Genomic DNA, 20,433 nt, shown 5'->3' with positions numbered 1-20,433 from the left:
ACCCAAAAGTGACAGCAAGCACAGGCTTCTCCAGCTGGTTTCTCTAGCCAAAAAAAACCCTTCCTGCATCTTGCATACTTGCTGAGCATCCGTGCTGCCCTGGGTGGTACCGATTGGCAGCCTGGGTAGTGTTTGTCCTTCATTGCCAGTGCTGTCTCTTGGGCAGGAGGCTGAGGTGAGTGATGGCTCAAAGCCACCTTGCAACACCATTGTGACACCCTACCTTGACCCCAACCCTGTAAGGACACAAGGGACCCAAAACCGGGTGCTTGGTCAGCCACAGGCACTAGGAGATGCAGATGCTCACGTTTCTGGTAGGTTCAGGATCAAAGACAAAAATCAGCCTGGGCCAGATACTGTCAGACGCCAAGGAGTGGGAAAAAGTGATGCTGCTGGGCCTGTGGCCTCGAACTGCTTTTTTGGGGAAGGGTGAAAGCGAGGAGAGAGGAGCTGGTGGACCTGAAATGTTAATTCCTTCCATCTGTTGTCAGTCTGGCAGGTTCTCAAAGGAAGTTTAATAGACTGCAGTCGTCTCCCCTCGGCCCCCCCCCCCCCCCCCCCCCATTGCCATGCTGTGCAGAGGCAGCCCAACAGAACCTGGGATTACATGAGCCGCTGTGTCTTCCAAAGACCTAGTTTTGGGTTTTTTTTCGCTTTGGCTGCATTTTCTTGTATGTGTGTCTGTGAGCGTGTATTTGCACGCACATGTGCAATGCTTTTCCTCCCACCTTCCCCCCAGCCAAACCTGCCCCTTCCATAGCAGTGAATTAGAAGGGATGGTTGGGGTTGCATTGGGCTGGGGTTGGGAGCGTGGGCAAGAGCAGGAGTGGGAGCAGGAGCAGTGAGGAGGAGATGGTTTTGTGGGCCTCCTTGCTGGAGCGCTCCCCAGTCCGCCGTGTGAACTGGGAGGAAACAGGATGAAGAAAGTATTTGGAGTGGAAAATAAAAATCCTCTCACTTATTTTATTGATTGTGATTGTGGACAGAAATAGCTCAGGCTGCTGAAAGCAGTCCTCGCTCAAGGAGCAGAGGAGAATCTGAGCTGCTTGAACACGAGGCTCACCCTGCAGAGCATCCTCCTGGCAGCACAGGCCAGAGGGTGCCCAGGACCCTTGTGGTGATAGGGTGAGCCAGCCCTGAAGCTGAAGGGTTTCCTCGCCTGCCTACCACAGCTCCTGCCTAGCTCCCAAGCCTTGTGTTGTACATCCTGAGGTGTACACCACCTCTGGACATGCTCGCTATGGGAGCCCAGCAGCACAGGCGCAGCACTGGGTGACACACGGCCCTGGCAGTCTCTTGGCAATTAGACCGTAAGCTCCCATCATTAATATATCCCACATGGCACCCATGATAAATTGCCAGCAGAGTATTGGACGAGCTGTACCGATGCACAGCTGGAATCAGAGGTTGCCCATCCAGAAGCAGGTCACTCCTGGAGGGAACCCTGCCATGAAGCTGCTTTGAAAACCAGCATCAGGAGAGCAATGCTCATTCAGGTAACTGGGCTTTTTAATGAATTTTACCCCATTTCACTGAATACTTTCACTTAAGACAGCGACCAAGGGGCCAAGAGCCCGGGCAAGCCCCGGTCGCCCAGTAAAGCCCAGCCTGCAGAGCCAGCATCCGTCCAGGCATGGAGCTACAGCTCCCAGCTCTCAAAAACTGTAAAAAAACCAAGTGCTGGCAGGAGAGTAATTAGTTAAAACTGAATACATCTGTTGTTAATTGATTCCCAGGCAGGAGGGTTTAACTCTTGGCTTCCCCAGTGGTTTGCAAAGTGGATGGTGAGTGTCAGCTTGCATCCAGAGAAAGGCTTCAAGCCCTTTCCAGGGACTTGTCTTGCTCTGGTCCATCATTCCCTGCTGTGGGCCATCACTCCTCCATCCCAGAACTGCCCCTCTGGTTTTTCAGGAGCACCAGGGACATGAGCCGAGCAGCCAGCACTGCTCAGGGCAGTTGAATGTGCCTCAGGCTTGGGTAAGGCCTGAAAAGAAAACTATCTTTGGCCCTTCCATAGTCCAGCCCTGCAGAACCAGTGGAGGTGGGACCTCTCCATGGGTGGGTTTGCAGAGCAATGCTCTGCAGGGCTGAGCTGCACTTCTGAGTTGCCCTGCACCACTAACTGCTGTTTTATTTGCATTTTTTGCAGGCAGCCATCACTGAAGTACATCTGTAGGCGTGAACATCACATATATTCAGCAGTACATCACACTCCACGAAGCGCCCAGCTCTGCTCCCCACCTCCCTGCTCTGCCTTGCCCAGGAGTTTCAAGCTGTGGAGGGTGGATGGAGCTGCTGTGTGGGGACTGGATCCCTTGGGAGCATTTGAGAGTGGGGAGAGGGGGTGCACAGGGTGCATGCCACCCCCCCTCCCCACTCCAGGACACAATCCTGCACAGCACAGCCAGCCCACAGGGCTCTCCAGCACTGGGGGAATCTGTTCCCCATCTCTGGCAGCGCTAGTTACTGCGGCTGCTGGGGAGAGCAGCGCTGCCAGCTCCAACCTCCCTAATTAGCACCACAAGTGAGGCCAGGCTGGGGAAGGCCAGCGCCTCAGTCCTTCCTTGCCAAGGATGCAAAAGGTTTGGAGCAGAGCCTCAGCCGGAGCCTGTGGAAAAGCTCCCACAGCCCCTTGCAAGTGCAGGATGGTCCCACCCATCCCAGGGTGGGCACCAATGTTCATCCCCCCTCCTCAGCCCCCTGCTCCAGGCTCAGCCTGGGTGGCTGTGCTGGTGAGGGATAAAAACCCCTAACCACACATGCCCCCCAAGCCCTCCCTACTTGCAGGGTGGAGGAAGGCTGCCTGCACAGTCCTCTTCCCCCTCATGCTGCAAGTGCACGTTGTGCAAGTCTGTGCCAGGCTCTGACCGAGTGCCTTTAGCTCACCACTAAAAATAGGTTTCACAGCTGAGCAGCAGTGCCGGAGGGCAGGCAGCCCAGAACCCAAACCAGCCTGTGTCTCTGTGACCAACTGACCCATTTGGCCTTGATTTTTAAGTATTTTTCCCTCCTCACTCAACTTCACCCCAGGCAGCAGCCTCACCACCATAGCCGAGTCTGCTGGGGGGGTCACAGTCTCTGCACAGCACAGAAGCAGCAGCAGCAATGGCCAGGCCACCCAGACTCAGAGGGCTGCCAGCTCCCAGAGCCTGACACTGACCCCAGGGCAGCCTGAGCCCACCCCAGCCCCACAGCCAGGAATTTGCATAGTTTATTTTCTCTTTTAGTGACATTGTGGCCCTGAGGCAGTCGAAGCAGCTCCTGAGTCCCAGAGCAGGGCAGAGCCCCCAGAGGAGCAGGAGGTGGTGCAGCCACAGGACCAGGGTTTATCCCATGGGTGCAGGAGTGGGATGAGGAGCCAGTGCCAGCCTGTGGGACATGGGACCTCAACACGTTGCCCAGAGTGAAGGATACGAGTCTTCACAAGTCCTTCCAGCACAAGGATGGGAGCAAGAGTACCCTGGGGCTGTCCCACATCCCCATGGCCATTGCAAGCCCGCAGCCTCTGTGCCCATTCCCACGCCTTGGCTTCAGCTGGGAGCAGGGACATGGCCTGCCTGGGAATGCGGATCCACCGCTCAGAAATGAAGACAGACCTTTATTTACAGTAAAAATGAAAGGGACACAACAATAAAATACCTTTGGCGCTTCCCTGCTCTCCTCCCCAGCCCCTCAAAGGGGTGTTCCCACCCCCTCCCAGCCACCAGCTCTGTTTGTGGGGTGAAGGGACAGGGGCAATGACTGCAGGGGGTCATCTGCACCAACTAAGCCGCGCTGGTCCATCACCCACCCCTGAGATGCATAGGGGGTGGTAAGAGCTTGGCACAGCTTGGGACTCTCCCCAGCCAGGACAGCTGCACAGTCCCTGGCTGTAACCCCACTGCAGGGACAGGCAAAGGAAAAGCTTCTTCCCAGCCAGAGAAACGGGGAGCAGGCTGTTTGTATTGCACTTGGCTGCCGATCTCAGCACTGAGGAAGGGCAGGGGCTGGCAGGATGTGTCCCACAACACGGGACCCCGCAGGCCAGCTGAAGGCTTGGAGGTGTCCTTAGCGGCGGGGGGGTGGGCGAGGATGGTCTGTGCCACCCCTGTGTAAACCAGAGCACTGTCCTTGGGCAGCCCCAGGCAGCGGGACAGGCTGTCCCCAACGCCAGGACTCCGGGGTGGCACCTGTGGGCTCTGCAGGACATGGCCCAAGCGCTCCTGCTCTCGGCTCAGGTGGCAGGAGGCTCCCAGGATCCTCAGCGAACAGGCCCAGCGAGGGGAAGAGGTAGAGCATGTCAGGTTGCTGGCTGCCTCTAGAGCCCCCGCAGCCCTACAGCTTCACCCTTCCCCAGGCAGGATCTGACCTGGCTCGCTGGCTCAGCAGATGAGGTTTGCAACGAGGGGATATTGCTTGCCTTGGCTGGGTTGTGTCTTTTGGTGTGTCACACCTGGGGGGTCCCCACCACCAGCTCAGGAAACAGCTAGACCCTCGGTTGATGCAGGAGTGGATTGGGGGGGGGGTACCCACTCCCCGGTGTGCCCCCCCCCCCCCCAGCCCAAGTGCAGCCCCTCAGGAGGAGAAGCAGAGCCCACAGCACTCCATGCAGATCTCCAGGCAGTCAGCTGACTCACAGCAGGCATCGATGATGCCGCAGTCCATGTCGCAGGGCAGGTCACAGTCTGCGCACTCGCCTGAGTTGCAGCAGCAGCAGCAGATGCAGGAGTCCTCAGAGGTGCAGGAGCCGCAGGTGGCACAGTCCAGCACGATGTTGCAGAGGGTCAGGAACTCACAGAAGAGGCAGGAAAGGATACAGTGGACGCAGCAGTCTGAGGAGGAACAGCCAGAGGATTAGCACAGGGGATGGGACTCGCCGGCTGAGCGGGCACCCAGCAGATGGATGCTCAGCCCTTTAAGAGTGGGAAGCCTCCCTTGGGGATTAAGACATGGGGTGGAAAGTGGGGCTAAGAGTCCAGGGGCCTCCTCCCTCAACACCCAGGGATGTGCCCAGACCCCAAGAGACTCATTTTGGAGGACACAAAGTGACCCTGCTCAGCACCTGCCCTGCAGACAGCTGCCAAGCTGGCATCCAGGTGTGGGGTCACGGTGGGCTAGAAGGGTGCTACAAAGGACACCCCAAAGAAAGAGGGGATGGGGGGAAAAACAGCTGGGAAGGGACCTCCCAGGGACAGCTGGTACCTTCTTGCGCCTCAATAGGGATGTGGGAAGAGGCCGACTTGGAGCTGCCCTTGCTCTTCTTGCTGCTCTGGCTGTTGATGGAGTGGTGAGACTGCAGCTTTCGGTGAGGCTTCTGGGTGCTGGGGAGGGGGCGGAAGACCCCGTTCCCCGCCTCCCCGTTGGCACCGCCTGGGTCTGCCCCCCGCCCAGCACCGTTCTGCAGCAGGTGGGTGCCAGGGCCTGGGGGCTGCGGGGACACTCGCGCCTGGGGCTGGCCTGGAGGGGGGAGAACAGCATGTTACCCTGTCAGTTTCTGACCCCCCCAGGGAGGGGGGAACAGGGGGAGAAACCCATGGCCAGTCCCCTGCCACCACACAGACATCTGGTCCCCAGCTGGACACAAGGTGGGCTTGTGGGTGGGATGCAGTGATGCTGGCTGATGCATGGTTGGAGATGATGGAGACGGCAAAGGAGGTGCAGAAGAGAGAGCTGGAGGGAAGTAGACAGGATCCAGAGAGAGGAAAAATAGTGAGAAATAAAGACTTGTCACAAAAGGCGTAGTGCTACTGCCAAACTTCAGCAGAGGATCTGGAGAAGGAGGAGGTCCCCTGCATCCCCTGGCACAGGCAGGAGCGATGAAGCCACCGTGGCTGGCCAGAGTGGGTGCAGAGACTCAATGAGGCCCACTCGCTTCATGCTGAGTGGGGAGGAGAAGAGCCTGGGGCTGCTTCCAGCTGACAGCTGTAAGTTCCACGAGCCACCATCCCACAAGCCCAGGGGCCAGCGCTGCCAGACAGAGCTCCCAGCTGTCCCCATCGCCCTCTGCAAAGCCAGAGAAGATGAAGCACAGCCGGAGAGCCAGGCTGCTCATCTCCCCAGGACTGTGTGAATTGGCTGCTTAATTAAAGGGCTCCCCAGCCTCTGGCTGAACTTTTCTGCAGGAGGAGGAAAATAAATATCTGCTCCATCTCCCTCCAGCCCTCACACGGTGCAGCCGTAAGAGAGGCCGGCAGCTCCGTGCCCCGCTGGGATGCTGCTGGAACCAGCAGGACAGCTCAGCCCTTCAACTCCAGCTCTGCGCTGCATCCCCATGCTGACTGTGGTGGAGGAGAGGACTGGGAACCCAAAACAAGGGAGGGAGAGGTCGAGTAACCCTCCCCCTCTGCAACACCAAAGCAAGCCACAAATAAAATCCTGCCTGATGGTGCTCTGGCCAAACTTTAATTTCCCTCTCTGGTGGCAGTAAACAAGGGATGATTCAGGCAAGAGGTTGGAGGGCAAAGGCACCTCTGGATGCTGGAGAACAGGAGCTGCTTCTGCGTGGGGCAGCTGCGGGGCACGGGGAGACCAACTGGGTGGAGGGAGCACAGACAGTCTCCATCCTGCCCTGGCCAGCAAAGAGAAGAAAACCCAATAGATGTAGGTTAAAAAAACACATGGACCCAGAGCCAGCACCCATCTCTGCCAGACAGGCTCAGCCCACAGGGGAAGTTTAACTGGGTGCTTGGGTGACACGCTGTGTCTTGGATTTGTGCTGGGAAGGAAACTTAAAATAGCTGGTCCTGAGCGGGAAGAGAGGGCTGGAAGCAGGAGGGGGAGAAGGATAGAAAGGAGAAATGGAAAACAGGTCTCAGACAAAATGGGATGCGTCCCAAATAAACTAAAAACTCCTGGGGGAAGTTGGCTTTGCCATGCACCCTTCTCCAGTGCCCATGACATCCTGTGTCCAGGCACACACACCGAGCTGGAGGGTGCTGGTGGTGGAGCTGCTGGAGGGCAAGGGATGAGCTGGCAGGGACCCAGACCCACAGCAGCCCAACCACGTCTACCAGGGGTAAATGCTCCACAGCTTTGGGTTTCTTTCTCCAGGGGTCTGCAGCAGCAGGCAAGGCGCTTGCTTTGGTGTTCTCTTTCCTGCCACATTCCTCAGATTAAACTGTTTGTAAATCAAAATCACGTTCTGGCTCCACAGCAAAAGGCAGCCAGTAATCCCCCCACACACCCCTCCCCTCATAAGTTAGGGAAAATAGCTTCCATTTTTTTAGGAAAGCCTTCAACTCACAGGAGCCCAAAGCTCTTCTAAAAGACACATCTTCAACCCAAGGCTTAGGTGGAGCAGTGTGCAATGGTACAACAGGGTGTCAGGGCAGGACAGGGGGAACCAGTGCACCCCACAGCCTCTCCCCCACCAAACATCTGCCCACCAGCATGAAGGAGGGAAGCCAGAGCTTTGGGGAATAAAGTACCTGCCTTCGACTCTTCCACAACTGGACATTCACTTTGTGTTTCATCCCCAAGATGATGCTCCAGGGAGTTTGAGTTGAGCAAACAGCCGCGGTGCTGGCTCAGCATTACAGATGCCCACCCCACAGCAGTACTCGCCCTGCTGTGATCCCCTGGCTCTGCCAAAGGTTGGCTTCCCAGGCGCTTGGATGAGCTGGCACATCGTGGCCGCCTGAGCGGAGTCGGCTGCTCTTGCCTGAAACGCAACACCCAGAGCCCCAAACCTATAATCCCACTTCTGTTGCTCCCGAGCTGCCAGAAAACTGACTTAGTTAAGAACCCTGGCAGGGTACAGCCAGCAGCGCTGAGCCTCAGGGGAGCTGGTCCTGGCACCCCCCACAAAGGACTTGACCCTGCACCTCACAGCCTCTTGCTGCCTGGTCCCTTCTGACCTCCCGTGTACCATACTGGCATAAAAATGCCACCACCCCCCTTTTACCTTCCCATGGGAGAACTTAACCATGCTCCCCTGGTACTGCCAAAGGGGGGAATTTGCCCCCCACAAGTGATGGTGACTCCCCCCACACCCTGTAACAGCAGCAGCAGTGCAGTGTGAGGAGCGGGCTGCAAGGGAAGGGATGCTGGAGGCAACGCTGAACCTTGTTTCCCAGGGGAGGAGAGGGGAAGGAGGGGGGTTTCCTTGCACCCAGATGTGGGCAGCCACGTTCCTCCCAGCCTCAGGGCCCATGGGGCAGCTCCCCCTGGGTGGGGGATGGGAGGGTGGGCTGGGGAGGGGGCTGCATGGAGCTGCGCTATGCAGGGTGCAGCAGGCTGCAGTGTGACTCAGAGGTGCAGAATGTCTGTGGGCAGCCGGCCCAGCTCCCAGATGCTTCACAAGGGCTTGAGCTCTGGTTGAGGAAACGTGCGCTTTCCTCACCCCACGTACGCCGATCAGGAGCCTTCCCCTCCCCTGCTCCTCTCCCCACCCTGCCTGCCTGCTCTTCAAAGTTTGGGACTTCATTCTCACTGTCCCTCTCCCAGTTGGGAGGCATCCATCCACTTTACACCCCTTGGATTGGAAAGCTGTGTGCTCCCACCCAGCTAAAGGGGAATGGCTGTGTGCATTAAGGGGCAGCCTGGGAGCGAAACCCTCAGATCCAGGCTGGGGGCCAGGGAAAAAAGGGACGGCATGACTCCAGGAGAGCCTGGCCCCTGGTCTCCCAGCATCTGCCAGCTCTGTTCTCCTGCCCTCACAACGGGCAATGGAGCAAGGATACCCCAGCCCCCACCTCTGCTCCTACCCCACCCCAGTATTTCTCACGGCCGGGGGACGGACACGTCTGCAACACCAGAAATGGAGAGGTGCTGCTTGGCTTCACCGCTGCCTCCAGCAAAACCAGATCCTCAGAGCAGGCAGCCAGTCCTGTTCCCTGCTTGTTCAGGCTTTGCACCAGCCTCACCCCTGCCCCGGATACGTCAAGGCAAAAGCTGTCCCAACGGGAGGCATCTCCCTTTGCTCCAACAACCAGCTGCTGCACTCCTGTCCTGTGGCTGTGATCACGCCTCTCTGCACCCCTCTGCAGCTTTGGGGGATGCTCCACACAGCAGCCAGCTCCTTTCCCAAAGGTCAGTCCCTCTTCCCACTGTAGCACCCCAGCAGGACCCCTGGCACAACGCACAGGTCCTCCAGCTGCCAACCCACCTCCCCCTCTACACCTCAAGATGTGGCCGAGGGTGAGAGCATCACTGCGCTGCGGGATGCCACCCTTCACTTTCCCCAGCTCCCAGTGACTCACGCTCAGTTAAAGCCTTTTTCCTTTGATGTGGGAAAGAGCAGAGCAAGGAGGAGACAGCTTCCCACCATGGCTGCCTGCCTTTTTAACCAGCCCTGTTCCCCATTAGACCGCAGCAGCCCAAAGCATGGGCACCCAGGGGTATCATGGGCACCCAGAGGTTTCTGGAGCTGCACATGCCGCTGTGCAGGGACACTCACATGTCACAGCTTCAGGAGAGCCTGCGAGCTCACCCCGGGGGCTCTTTGTTAGGACTTTTCGGGACTCATCATCTTCCAGGGGTTTCTCCTTCTTCAGCACTGCGGGGCTGACAGGGGGCTGGGCGGGTGGCCGGGACTCTGCCGACAACGGTGCCGCTGGTGTCTGCCTCGGTGGAAGGTGCGAGGTCTCACCCACCTCTGCAAGAGAAACGGGGTTGGAGCTGAGCACCCCAGGGAGCACTGTGCTGGGGGTAGAGACCCCCCTCAAGAGTCACCCAAAGCAACCCACAGCACAGCCCCCGCCACTCCAAATGTCACCAGTCGGTGCTTTGGGACTCTCATTTCAGGCATGAGCCAAATCCAGCTGCTCCTGCTGCTTTTGCAGCCCAGAGTGCACAGAGCTGGAGCACCATTAGGGATGTTTTGGGCTGCTGGGGATGGGCATTGGGGCTGCATCACTCTGTGGCCACTCACCCCACTGCGACGCCAGCGGTTCGGTAGCACCCTCCCAAAACCCTTCAGCTCCCACATTCCTTCTCTCAAAAGCTGGGGGATCTGGTTACACTCAGTGGTTCAAGCTGGATTTTTCATCCTCCCTTCCCATGAAAGGGCCACTGTCCTCCCTGTGGGAGCCACCTACCACCTCCCTTTGCATTCCCACTTGCTCTGAGACAGGAGCAACCCCGTGGGACTCCCTGGAAGGGGCAAGCAAAACCCAAAACAAGAGCCTTGGTACTCCCCGTGGGAATAACCCCCCCGCTGCCACACACACCCCCTTGCAGAAACCCAGCAAGGAGAAGGCATAATAGCCACCCCCTGCAGAGTCAGGACCACGGGCTTGGGGCTTGCTTCCCCCCAGAGCTATCCATGGGGGCTGCAGGGCATGCAGGTGGGCTGCATGCAGCTCTCTGCAATGCTAAGCTCCACCATCCACTACCAGACCCCTCCTCACCACCCCATCCCTCTTCCCCAGCACCCAGAATAGCAACCGCTTGCACAACAGGGGCTGGACCACACTTTATATAAACCTAAATTATAGCTTGGGTGGAGGGAAGGAGACCAATGACCCATAATTGCCCTGGCTATAACAAGAGGTCCTACACGCAGGCAGGCAGAGGTGGGGGGTGGGAAGAAAGACCTTGAACGCTTCATTATACTCAATATAACAAGAGGTCCTACAAGCAGGAGCCAGGGAGGAAGGCAGGCAGACCTCATGGGTGTAATTACAGGGGTTATAACAAGAGGCTCTACAAGGGAGACAGAGAGCCCCATCCACTCCCCAGGGGGTTGCAGGAGCCTGGGCACACTTCAGAGGGACTGCGATCAGCCTGGAGCGATGCTCACTCGGCTCCCAGCTCCATGACACCCCACACACTCATCCTTCTGCCTTAGTTTCCCCATCAGACTATCCTCTGCTCTAAAGCAGGATGCTGATCCAGCCTGAGGCAGTAGAGCTCCTGCAACAGGGGGTTTGCTAGGAAGGAAAGCTCATCCAGATGTAGAGCCCTGATTGCAGCTCTCACAGGCAAGGCGATTTTGGGGCTCAACCAAGGGAAACTCAGCAGCTCCAGCTGAACGTTGCACAGTGACACTGGCTCCAAATCCTAAACAGACTGGAAGGACATGAGCCCCAGAAAGGAGAAAACTCATTCCCATCCCTTTGGAAAGTCCAGGGAGAAGAGAGCAGGCTGTCATCTACCTACGGGTGTCTGCACATAGACATAGTGTAGAGGTGAATAATAACCACATGATGCTGCATACACGTCCTGTCGTGTCCCAACCTGGGCTGGCTTGAGTCAGTCCCATGGTGGTTTAAGTCAGCACCTGATCTACAGCCTGTTAAAGCCAATGCTGATGGTTGGGGAGCTCTGGATGAAGCCCTGAGTCAGAGGCATCCAGTGCAGAGCGTACGGAGTGCAGCTCCCACGCAGTCCCTGGGAGGAGATCCCGGGTCACCAGGCATCTGCACAGCCAAGGTGATACTCTGGTTTCTCCTGTGAGATTCCTGAGTGTGTTCAGGGCTTAAAAACCAACACAGCAGCCCCACTGTTGTCCTGCTCTCACCCTGGAGGTCAGCATTCCCATTCACAGCAAGGGACAAAGAACTGGAAAACCAGGTGCCGCAGCAGGAGAGAGACCAGTGGCTGCTCTGGCTCCACAAGCTCCAGCCGCTCCTGGCCTCTGCCATAGCTGCCCTGCACTGCCTCCATCACATCCCTTGCCCTCTTCCATGCCTGCTCCTGAGAGGCTGAGGACAAGGATGGTCTGTTGAGACTATGGGCCCTGCAGGAGGGCAGCAGCACTGGGCTGTACAGATGGCCGTATCCACTTCACCCGGATAATTACACCACACGAGAGGTCTCACACAACCACAGTGATGCAGAGAGGAGGTGGCAATTAAATTAACTCCCACTGGAACAAGCTGGCCACAGGAGAGACAAAAATAGGAGAAGAATTTGCAGAAGCTGGTCCTTCCCTCCTTATGCAGCCCTGCTTCCACCTGGGAGGGTGGGTATATGGACAGCACTGACCCCCACGTATGTATGCACTGTCCCATGGGAGACAGAAAGAAGGTCCTCTAAACACTCTCTTTGGGGCACAAAGTGCCTGAGAGAGGTGGTCCTGCTTCCCAAACCACACTAAGCTGAGCAGAGAGGAGGAGCAGCTCCATCCCTCCATCCCAGCAGCCGGTGCTGGGGTCTGGCAGGGGGTCTCCCAGCCATGTAAGGGTTCCCCCTAGGGTCCCCTGCCCCAGTGCTACCAGGGTAGGGACCGGCTCCTTCCCTCCCCTGCTAACACCCTGCTGCTACCAAAACATGACCAGGCTTGATCTAAATGTGCTGGATTTAAAAGCAACCACAAGGCCAGGCAAAATGCAGATGAAGCCTTACAGAGAGCTGGCAGTCAGGACAGGATATCCATCCCCTTCCTCACCTGCACCCCAGCACCTTCCCAAATGGGACCAAATGCACATCATGTGGCAGAGAAACACCCTGGGAGGAGGCTCCAAGTCTCGGGTGCCCCATCCTGTACCACCTTCTGGGAAACACAAGGGAGAACTGAAGGTATCGTGGCACAGGGAGAGCGACTCACAAGTTTTGTTAATGAGAATGGAGATAATAAAGCATTTAAAAATAATAAGCCAGGCTTCAGTAAGTCACAGCACTGCCCTAAGGTACAAAAGATTAGGAAAGCTGATAGATGTGGAACTACTTTCTTTGCCTCCTCTGGTTGCCAAGCCCAGAAGCTGCACATGGGGCAGGCTTTCTGACTCTTCTCCCCAGTTTCAAAGTCCAAATCCAAGTGTTGTAAAAGCCCCAAGACATCACTGAGCTCCAAAGTCCCCCAGGCATCACAGGAGTGGAGGAAAAAGGAGGGAGGAGAGGAAAGACAAAAGGAAGCTGTGAAGGTTTGCTGGCTTTAACCGGGTATCTTGTGATACTCCTGCAGTCACACGCACCAGGAGACCCTCTGGCTACAAGGGCCTGCTCTGAATGACCAGCATCTGCAAGTGCTTCTGAGGTTATAACCGCTGGTTGTTCTCATCAGGGGGAACAAAGTATTCCAGCTTTGGGTGGAAGGCACGTTTAACTCCAGAGGAGCTTGCAGGATTGACCTAACCCATCCCTGCAGTGCTGGACAAACAGACAGCAGCCAGCCAGAGCACTTGCCCATGCTGAGCTGGGACAGGGCAGAGCTCCTACAGCAGCACAAACAAAAACCACACCACTGGCAGCATGGCCACAGCACCTTACAGTACGGGATCTTACAGCTCACAGGGACCTCATGGTGGGTTTCCTTCTCCATGGTACCCAGAGCCCCAGCTGGGAAGGCACAGATGATGTAAAGCTGGAGTCATGCTTTTGGGTCAAACCCGTCCAGGTTGTCCCGTGGCTCCTGCTCACTTCCCTGATCTGCGTGGCTGCTCGGGATCTCTGATTGACCCACCCAGCTTCTGCACACCAGCACCAGGCAGCAGAGACCCCCTCCAACACATGGCAGCTGAAGACAGGCTCAGAGCAGCAAGATTGGGAGTGAATCCTGCCTCTTTAGCAGCTCTGGGTTAGGTGGCATCAACCTGGTGCAAACAGGAGGGAGAAGGGTCTCACCACATCTGGACCCACATCTGAGCTCTTCCAGAACTGAAGAGCACCCTAAACCCAACGCTGTGGGTCATGTCTCCTGCCAATGTGGGGATGCTCAGGAATGTCCCGTTCCCCTTTTTCTCTCCTCTCTTAATCCCTCAGGAATTAAGAGAGGGTCAGGGATGAGACAATGTTGGATGGAGACACAAACGGAGACAGTCTAGTGAGGCATTTGCCATTAACAACACACTACCGTGCAGCAGTATTTAGTTTGGGAGCTTTCTAATCTGTTTTATGCAGATAAAAGGAGCGTGTAATCTCTCTTGGTTTCCCCGTACTCGCTGCCTGGTCCAATCAGGTGCCTGTCTGACCTATTCAAGGGATATTTTAGAGCTTGATTAATCGGTTTCAGGAGCAGAGGAGACGGCACTGAAGCAAATCCTTCCAATCCCGCGAGCCAGGCTGGAGGAGAGGAAAGCTGAAATTCTGGTTTGAAAGTTTGCTCAACTGGGGGGGAAAAAAGCCAAATGGCTTATTTACACTCAGTCTGAAATTAACGCACTAAAGTGTTTTCAGATTCAGGGATATTCAGGGAAAGGAAAAGGAAGGTGGAAGGAGAAGGAGGAGAAATGCTCAGAGCTGCTGAGCATATCCTGGGACAGATCCAGCGCATCCATCTCTCTGCTCACCTTGGGCATTGCTCTGGATAGACAGTTTTAGTTCTGGGACAATGAAGAATCTGGTCAAGAAACTATTGGTTTCTATGAAAAGTTACTTCCTAAATGAAAAAAAAATAAATAAAGAGAGACAAAACAAAGCAGAAAAAGCCACAAAACCCCAAAGAACTTGCCAGCCTGGGAGTTGTTTTTATTTGTTATTTATAGGCATTGGGTGGGTAGGAAGAAAGGAATTTCGGGCCAGGACCAAGGTCTATCCAGTCCGGCTGCGTTCAGCATTCAACCTCAGCTGAAAACTCCTCTGGCAACAAAACCGTGACTTCAGGTTTGGGGCGTGGACCCCCCCTGACAAGGTGGCCCTACAAATCCCATCACCTCATTGAGCCAACCAGCTCCTGCAAAAAAGGCACAAGGCAAACCTCATGGCAAAATCACACCTATCCAAGAGCAAGGACACCAAGGGGGATGGCGATGAACCTCGAGAAGGGTCTTCAGGGAAGGTAAGAGAGAAAATCTCTGCCAGAGGCATGCACCTCTGTCACTGCAGCAATGCTGAGGAGCTATTTTTTTATGCATATTTAACATATCTATATATTAAGGCAGCATTCAGAAGGGAAAGAAGCAATCTCTGAGCCTAAACTGGAGGCAGGTGACAACACAACTTGCCCCAGGACACAAACCAGACCAAGTAGGACCAGGTTCCTGCCTACAGCCCATCAACCAGCATCAGGCTGGGCTCTGCCTAAACCAAAGAGTGATGGAGAACATCCCAAACATGCCAAGGAGCGAAGAAAAACGATGGGGAAAACCAAAGGGCTAAAGGCTCAGTCTAGGATTGAGTCAACTTTCGTTGAGTCTGAGGAGCATCCTGTGGGCTCAGCACTCCCCAGTGCCAGCTAACCCCCCTGTGATGGCCAAAGGGACAGAAAAGAAGGATGGAGGAGGAGACCCTGCGACATCCCGTGTGTCCTTAAGGACAAGCAATTATCCTTGAAGTCTGGAAAGCGGCTAACGTGATGCCTATCAGATCCAAGGAGATTCTGGGAATTACAGAGCAAGGAGCCATACTGCTGTGCCGGGGAAAATTATGGAGAGTCTAATTAAGGACCATGCCAGTACAGTAATTGCGTAACCTTATGGGGTCAAACCAGCACAGGTTCTGCCAGGGAAAATTTGTGTCTTTCTAACCTGCTAAGAGTCCTTAAAAAAAGTTAATTGAAGAGCAGATAAATGTGAGCTGGTGGACATCGTTATTAACAAGAATAATAATTTGCACTTATGTAGCACCTTTCATCCTGAGACCAAGCTCACAGTTTCAAGCCAGCACCCATCATACATCACCCTATCTCCATGTATTTTACATCAGCATGGCCACAGCTCCAAGCTGCTTTGGAACAGAACTGTACTGCTGCTCAGCTTAGTGGGGAAACTGAGGCACGTTAAAAGGGATTTGCCTAAACCAACATCCTGTAGTGATGGAGCTCAAAGCTTTGACGTTCTGGTACTCAACTTCCCACTGGTGTTGCACATTTCCTCTATGCACAGACCCCAAAGAGGCTTTAGAGAAGCTGTAGCGTGGCCTGGATGGGGCTGGGGCAAGGAGAAAATGAGCTCTTCTGCAAAGGGCAGGGCACAGCTTGCGGGGCAGCAGCATGCCTGCTCGCTGGAGGGAGGCTGCGAGGCCGGCCAACGATGAAGCCATTCGGGTGGAGCGAGTAATTGCTCCTGGAGTCAGGGAGCCAACCCAGCTTCTCATGGGGAACACGCTGCACTGGCAGCCCAGCCCTGGCACCGCAAGAAGCCGAACCAGGCAAGCACCAATCTGCCCTGGGCACAGCTGTTGGCACTGGGGGAAGCAGCTGGTACAGAGAGTGCTGTAAAAGAAGATGGGACTGGGGTGAAAGCACTTCCTAAAGCTACTGCTCTGCTTCCTGTTCCACCCCATCGCAGAGCCGGGGAGGTATGGGCGGAGAGACAGCGGGGCAGCAGGGATTGAGGCTGGGACCTTCCCACCCAACCCAACTACCACGTTCAACCAGGCTGCCAAAGCCCACCTGAAGACTGAGTAAAAACCAGTGAAACAAAGGCCAAAGATTTGGAATTAGGGCAAGAAAAACCCAACTAACCCACCTTGGCCACTACATAAGAGCTCATTTCCACCAGTACAACTCAAGTGCAGCACCCAGCAGGATGCAGGAAGGGGCCACCAGCTCCATCCTGTACCAAACCCCACAGCCCTGGGCTGCTGCCAGTGCCCATCCTGCAGGAAGAGACAGGGCATGGCCTGAGCAAGGCAAAGAGCTCTGGGAAGAAAAAAAAAAAACCCAGAATAATCAGAAAAACAACAGAAAACATCCAGAGGACAACTTGGGATTCTGCAACTAATAGACTCCAGCAGGCACTTTCCAAGGAAACTCAATTAGGAGCAGGACTGGGATGCTGGGGTAGTGAGCAGCACAGCCCCCAAGGGCCTGCTTTGTTTTGCTCAAACCCAGAAACATTTGAAAAAAAGACAGAACTCTCCTTTTTTTTTTTTTTTTTCTGTTAGGTCTTTTGGGTTTGGGTGGTTTTTTCAGTTTTGCTGCTGTTCTTCAAAGGAAACAATAACAAAAAAAAACCCCAAATGTTTTCATGGGCAGATGAGGAAGAGAAAGAAAAGATAATTGAATATTTCAGTGCAAAAGTCTTTATCTGGAGGAAAAAAAAGAAATAAATTGTACCTTTTAGGGATTTTTTTTGTGGGGTTCCTTTGCACTTACAGGATGCCTGAGTGCAAATCTGCAACCAGCTACATTTAAACCTCCAGCGATGCCTTTTACTTTGACCTTGCCTTTGTTTCAGCTCTCCTCCCAGGGCAGCGCAGCATCCCAGTAATGGGTACCAGAGCGATGGTGGCATCAATTCCCAGCCAGCCTTCCCCACCTGGGGCATCTGTGGGTGCTCAGCACCCTGAGCAGGATGTCAGCACCTTTATGCAGGCAGCTGGACTCTGGTATTTTGGGTGAGCGGGGCAGAGCTGCTCACAGCTCCAAAGGCTCCGTTGTTGGGGCTGCAACTTAAACAGTTTTCTGCCTCTTCTTACACCTCAGGGCAAATTTACTGGGAACAGGCAGAAAGAATTAGAGGGAAAAGGACATGTGTGTTGAGTGTCCCTTCCCCTGCTCAGCTCCAAGCAAAGAGTTGCCTGTGGCTGAGCCAGGACCCAGACGGTGGCGGGGTGGGGGGAGGATATGGAAGGGGGATGTGGTGGTGGCCCCACACAGCTGTGAAGGGAAAGAAAGGAGGTGGGAATAAGCAGAGTCACACCTCTGGAGATGGATTTGCCTCCAAGCATCTTCACATTCCCATTAGGGAAGCCCCTCTGCTGCTCTCTCCCCCCTGTTCTCCCTCCTCTTCCTCCCTGCGAAGGGAAGGAAGCACAAAAATAATCTCACCAGCCAAAGGGCTTTCTGTTTTCTGTTAATTCTTTCCCCCCAAAATAATTACACACCGCAGGCAGGCAGACAATCGCCTCTTCACACCAAGGCTCCTCTGCAAACTACCTGTGGCTATTTCCAGGGTTTGGTTTGACATGGGCCCGTCCCCCTCGGCGCGGGAGGCGGCTGTGATGGCACCAGGCCCATCTCCAGCGATGCCAAAACACAAACTCCAGGAAACGGGCTTCATGCCAAGCTGGGAAATGGGACCAAGCACAGCAATGCCAACCCGACCCTGCCCACCACACGCTAACTTGGGCCAAACCACTCCAGCACCTCAGTTTCCCCCATTTTTTTTTGGTGTTCCCAAATTAGCTGATCTCATTAATAAGTTCCCAGGTTCTGTGGTGTGTGATGGAGCCCCTGGATGCTGCCCAAGTGATAACGGCTCTGCACCACAACAGGAGCCCCAACACCAACCAGCCCCTGTCCATTCACTGCTCCCCAAAAACATGGAAAGAAGGGATGTGAGTGAGAATTCAAAGCTCAGTGCATGCAATGGGAAAGCTGCCCACTGAGATGGGACAGGGAGATTGTCTTGGCATACAATCTGGCACCTGGGTGGAAATTGAGGGGGTCCTGGAGACACCCCTCAGCCCCCCTTAGCTGTCCCCCACTTTGTAGGCTGCAAAATGGGGGGGCCTAAAGGAGGCAAATTTGCCCCAGCTTTGCTTGGGTTCACCTACTCTGGGTCCCTCTGGGAGGAGCTGGGGAAGAGGAGGGTGGGTAAAGAGCTGGTTGGGGATGTAGGCGACACCCCTCCAGCACAGGGACACCACATTGGACATCCACAGACATCCCTGTGCTCCCACAAACTGCACACTGGGTCCCACCACTCCTGCTGAGGACACCAGTATAACCAGGCGGCTGAACCATCCTCTACATACCCACCGCTCCTGCATGGCCAGTAGCTGGGAACATGGAAAAGCCACAAGACCATTTTGTTTTCCATGCCTTTAACTGATTTTTAAATGACTTTTTAAGATAACCCACGCCTGATTTCCCAGCAGCTACTGCACAGGCTGGCTGCAGGCTCCCATGCAAAAGCTTTTTTGCATGAGGTCCGTGCATTATTTCATCACCATTTCCCACCTGGAAAGTGAACGGAAAGAAATCCAGAGAGAAATAAGCTCCAAATAAGCTCCACACAGTCCCTTGCAGCTGCCTCAACCCCGGGGCCGCTGTTCCTACAGCGGCACAAAGCAGCGTGCAGAGTTCAGCCGGGAAGCGGAGCCTACAGCATCCAGCTGGAAAAGCAGGGGGGAAGAGAACAAGAGGATGTATTCTCTGAAACTTGGGCCCAACCGTGCTCCGGGCCAAAGCCAACAAGGGGAGAGATCCAGCTGTGCTAAACTGGGCTTTCTGAGCATCACTCTGCCCGGTGCTCCCACGACACAGCTCCCGCCTTGCTCGCCCTCGGCGGCTGCTTTCGGAGCTGGTACCAGGGGTGGATTTGGCCCCTTTTGTGTCTGGGCTGGCAGCACGTGCAGCTGGGTGTTTCACCTCTCACCGTCAGCTTCCTGCTCCAGCATTTTTTTCTCTCTCTCTCTCACATTGGGACTTTTAATGCAGTTTCCACACGTGAACCTTGGCGGGGATCGACCACCACGGGACGCAGGAGCTGGTTCTCACGCCCAAGGCAGAGCCACCACCACAACGTCCAGATGACTTGTTCAGCCCCATGGTGAAAAACCAGGATCCCCAAAACTTTTCCAAGCACTTCTCTCTGGCTTGATCCTGACTGAGAACCCCAGCGAGTCACTACAGGGTGGGGAAGGGGCCTCAGAACCCCCAGCCCAGGCCCCACAGCTTCAGAACAGCCCACAGCCCCTTACGCCCATCCCTCTGCGGGGGTGGGGAGGGGGTTTAACCCCCTCAGCTTGTGCTGGCCCCCAGCCCCAGCTGCCCTTGGCTGAGTTACAGAAACTGCTGCAAAGTTTGTGCTGAAAACTCCCCCCGGGCTCCCCAACATTAGCTGCGCTCCCCCCACACCAGGCACATGCATGCACTGACTGGGGGGCACACACACACACGCTCAGCTGGACACAACCACGTACCCCCACCCCAACCCCCCCCCACCTTCCTAGACACGCACCCCTACCCCCTCCACTGAGCACACACAGAGCCACGAACACACCACCCTCAGTCCCTCTTACAACCCCCACCCTCCCCAACCACACAGCCCCTGTTGTCCCCCCAGCCCCGCACGCACATTCCACACACACCCCCCCCATGCACCATCTCCAGCCCCGCACCGTGTGGGGTCCCCCCCGAGCCGGACAACCCCCAGCCGTGCACACACACATGTACAGACATCACCCAGCCCTGCACCCCCCGGCTCAGGGGTACGTGAAGCCCAGAGAGGCATGTATCTCCCAGACGCCCCCAGAAAGGCACAGCTCCCCGATACCCGCAGAGCCGCTCATACCCCCCCCTCCCGCCCCGGACACCCCCAGAGCCACGAACACACACCCCCAGAGAGGCATACACCCCCCCCCCCAGACACCCCTAAAGAGGCATATACCCCCCCAGAGAGGCACACACATCCCTAAACACCCCCCACACCCCCAGGACCGCACCCCCCCAACACCCTCAGCCGCGCACACCCCCACGCAGCTCCATACACCCCCCCTCCCCAAGACCCCCCTCCAGCCGCACCCACCCCACCGCCGCGTACCCCCAAAAAGAAGACGACCTCCCCCCCCGTACCTGGCGGCGGGGCCGGCTCGGCTCGGCGGGGCTCCGGTCGGCTCGGCCGGTGGTTGCTGGCCTGGGACATCGGAGAGGGGCGCGGCGGCTGCGGCGGGGAGAGAGGGCTC

General features: G+C 55.9%; 1 protein-coding gene across 1 annotated transcript; it reads right to left on the bottom strand.

Moving 5' to 3' along the window:
• Nucleotides 1–4,554: 4,554 nt before the first annotated feature.
• Nucleotides 4,555–20,393, bottom strand: MDFI (MyoD family inhibitor; the record flags this gene model as incomplete). The annotated part of the gene is made up of 4 exons (XM_084275972.1): nucleotides 4,555–4,811; nucleotides 5,182–5,436; nucleotides 9,377–9,574; nucleotides 20,324–20,393. 4 exons carry the CDS (start codon nucleotides 20,391–20,393, stop codon nucleotides 4,555–4,557), a joined length of 780 nt encoding a protein of 259 aa, XP_084132098.1.
• Between the last annotated feature and the right edge of the window lie 40 nt (nucleotides 20,394–20,433).

Source organism: Gallinula chloropus, assembly GCF_964237585.1.
Source record: "Gallinula chloropus genome assembly, chromosome: 27".
NCBI lineage: Eukaryota > Metazoa > Chordata > Aves > Gruiformes > Rallidae > Gallinula > Gallinula chloropus.
This window is presented reverse-complemented; position numbering and strand designations above follow the sequence as displayed.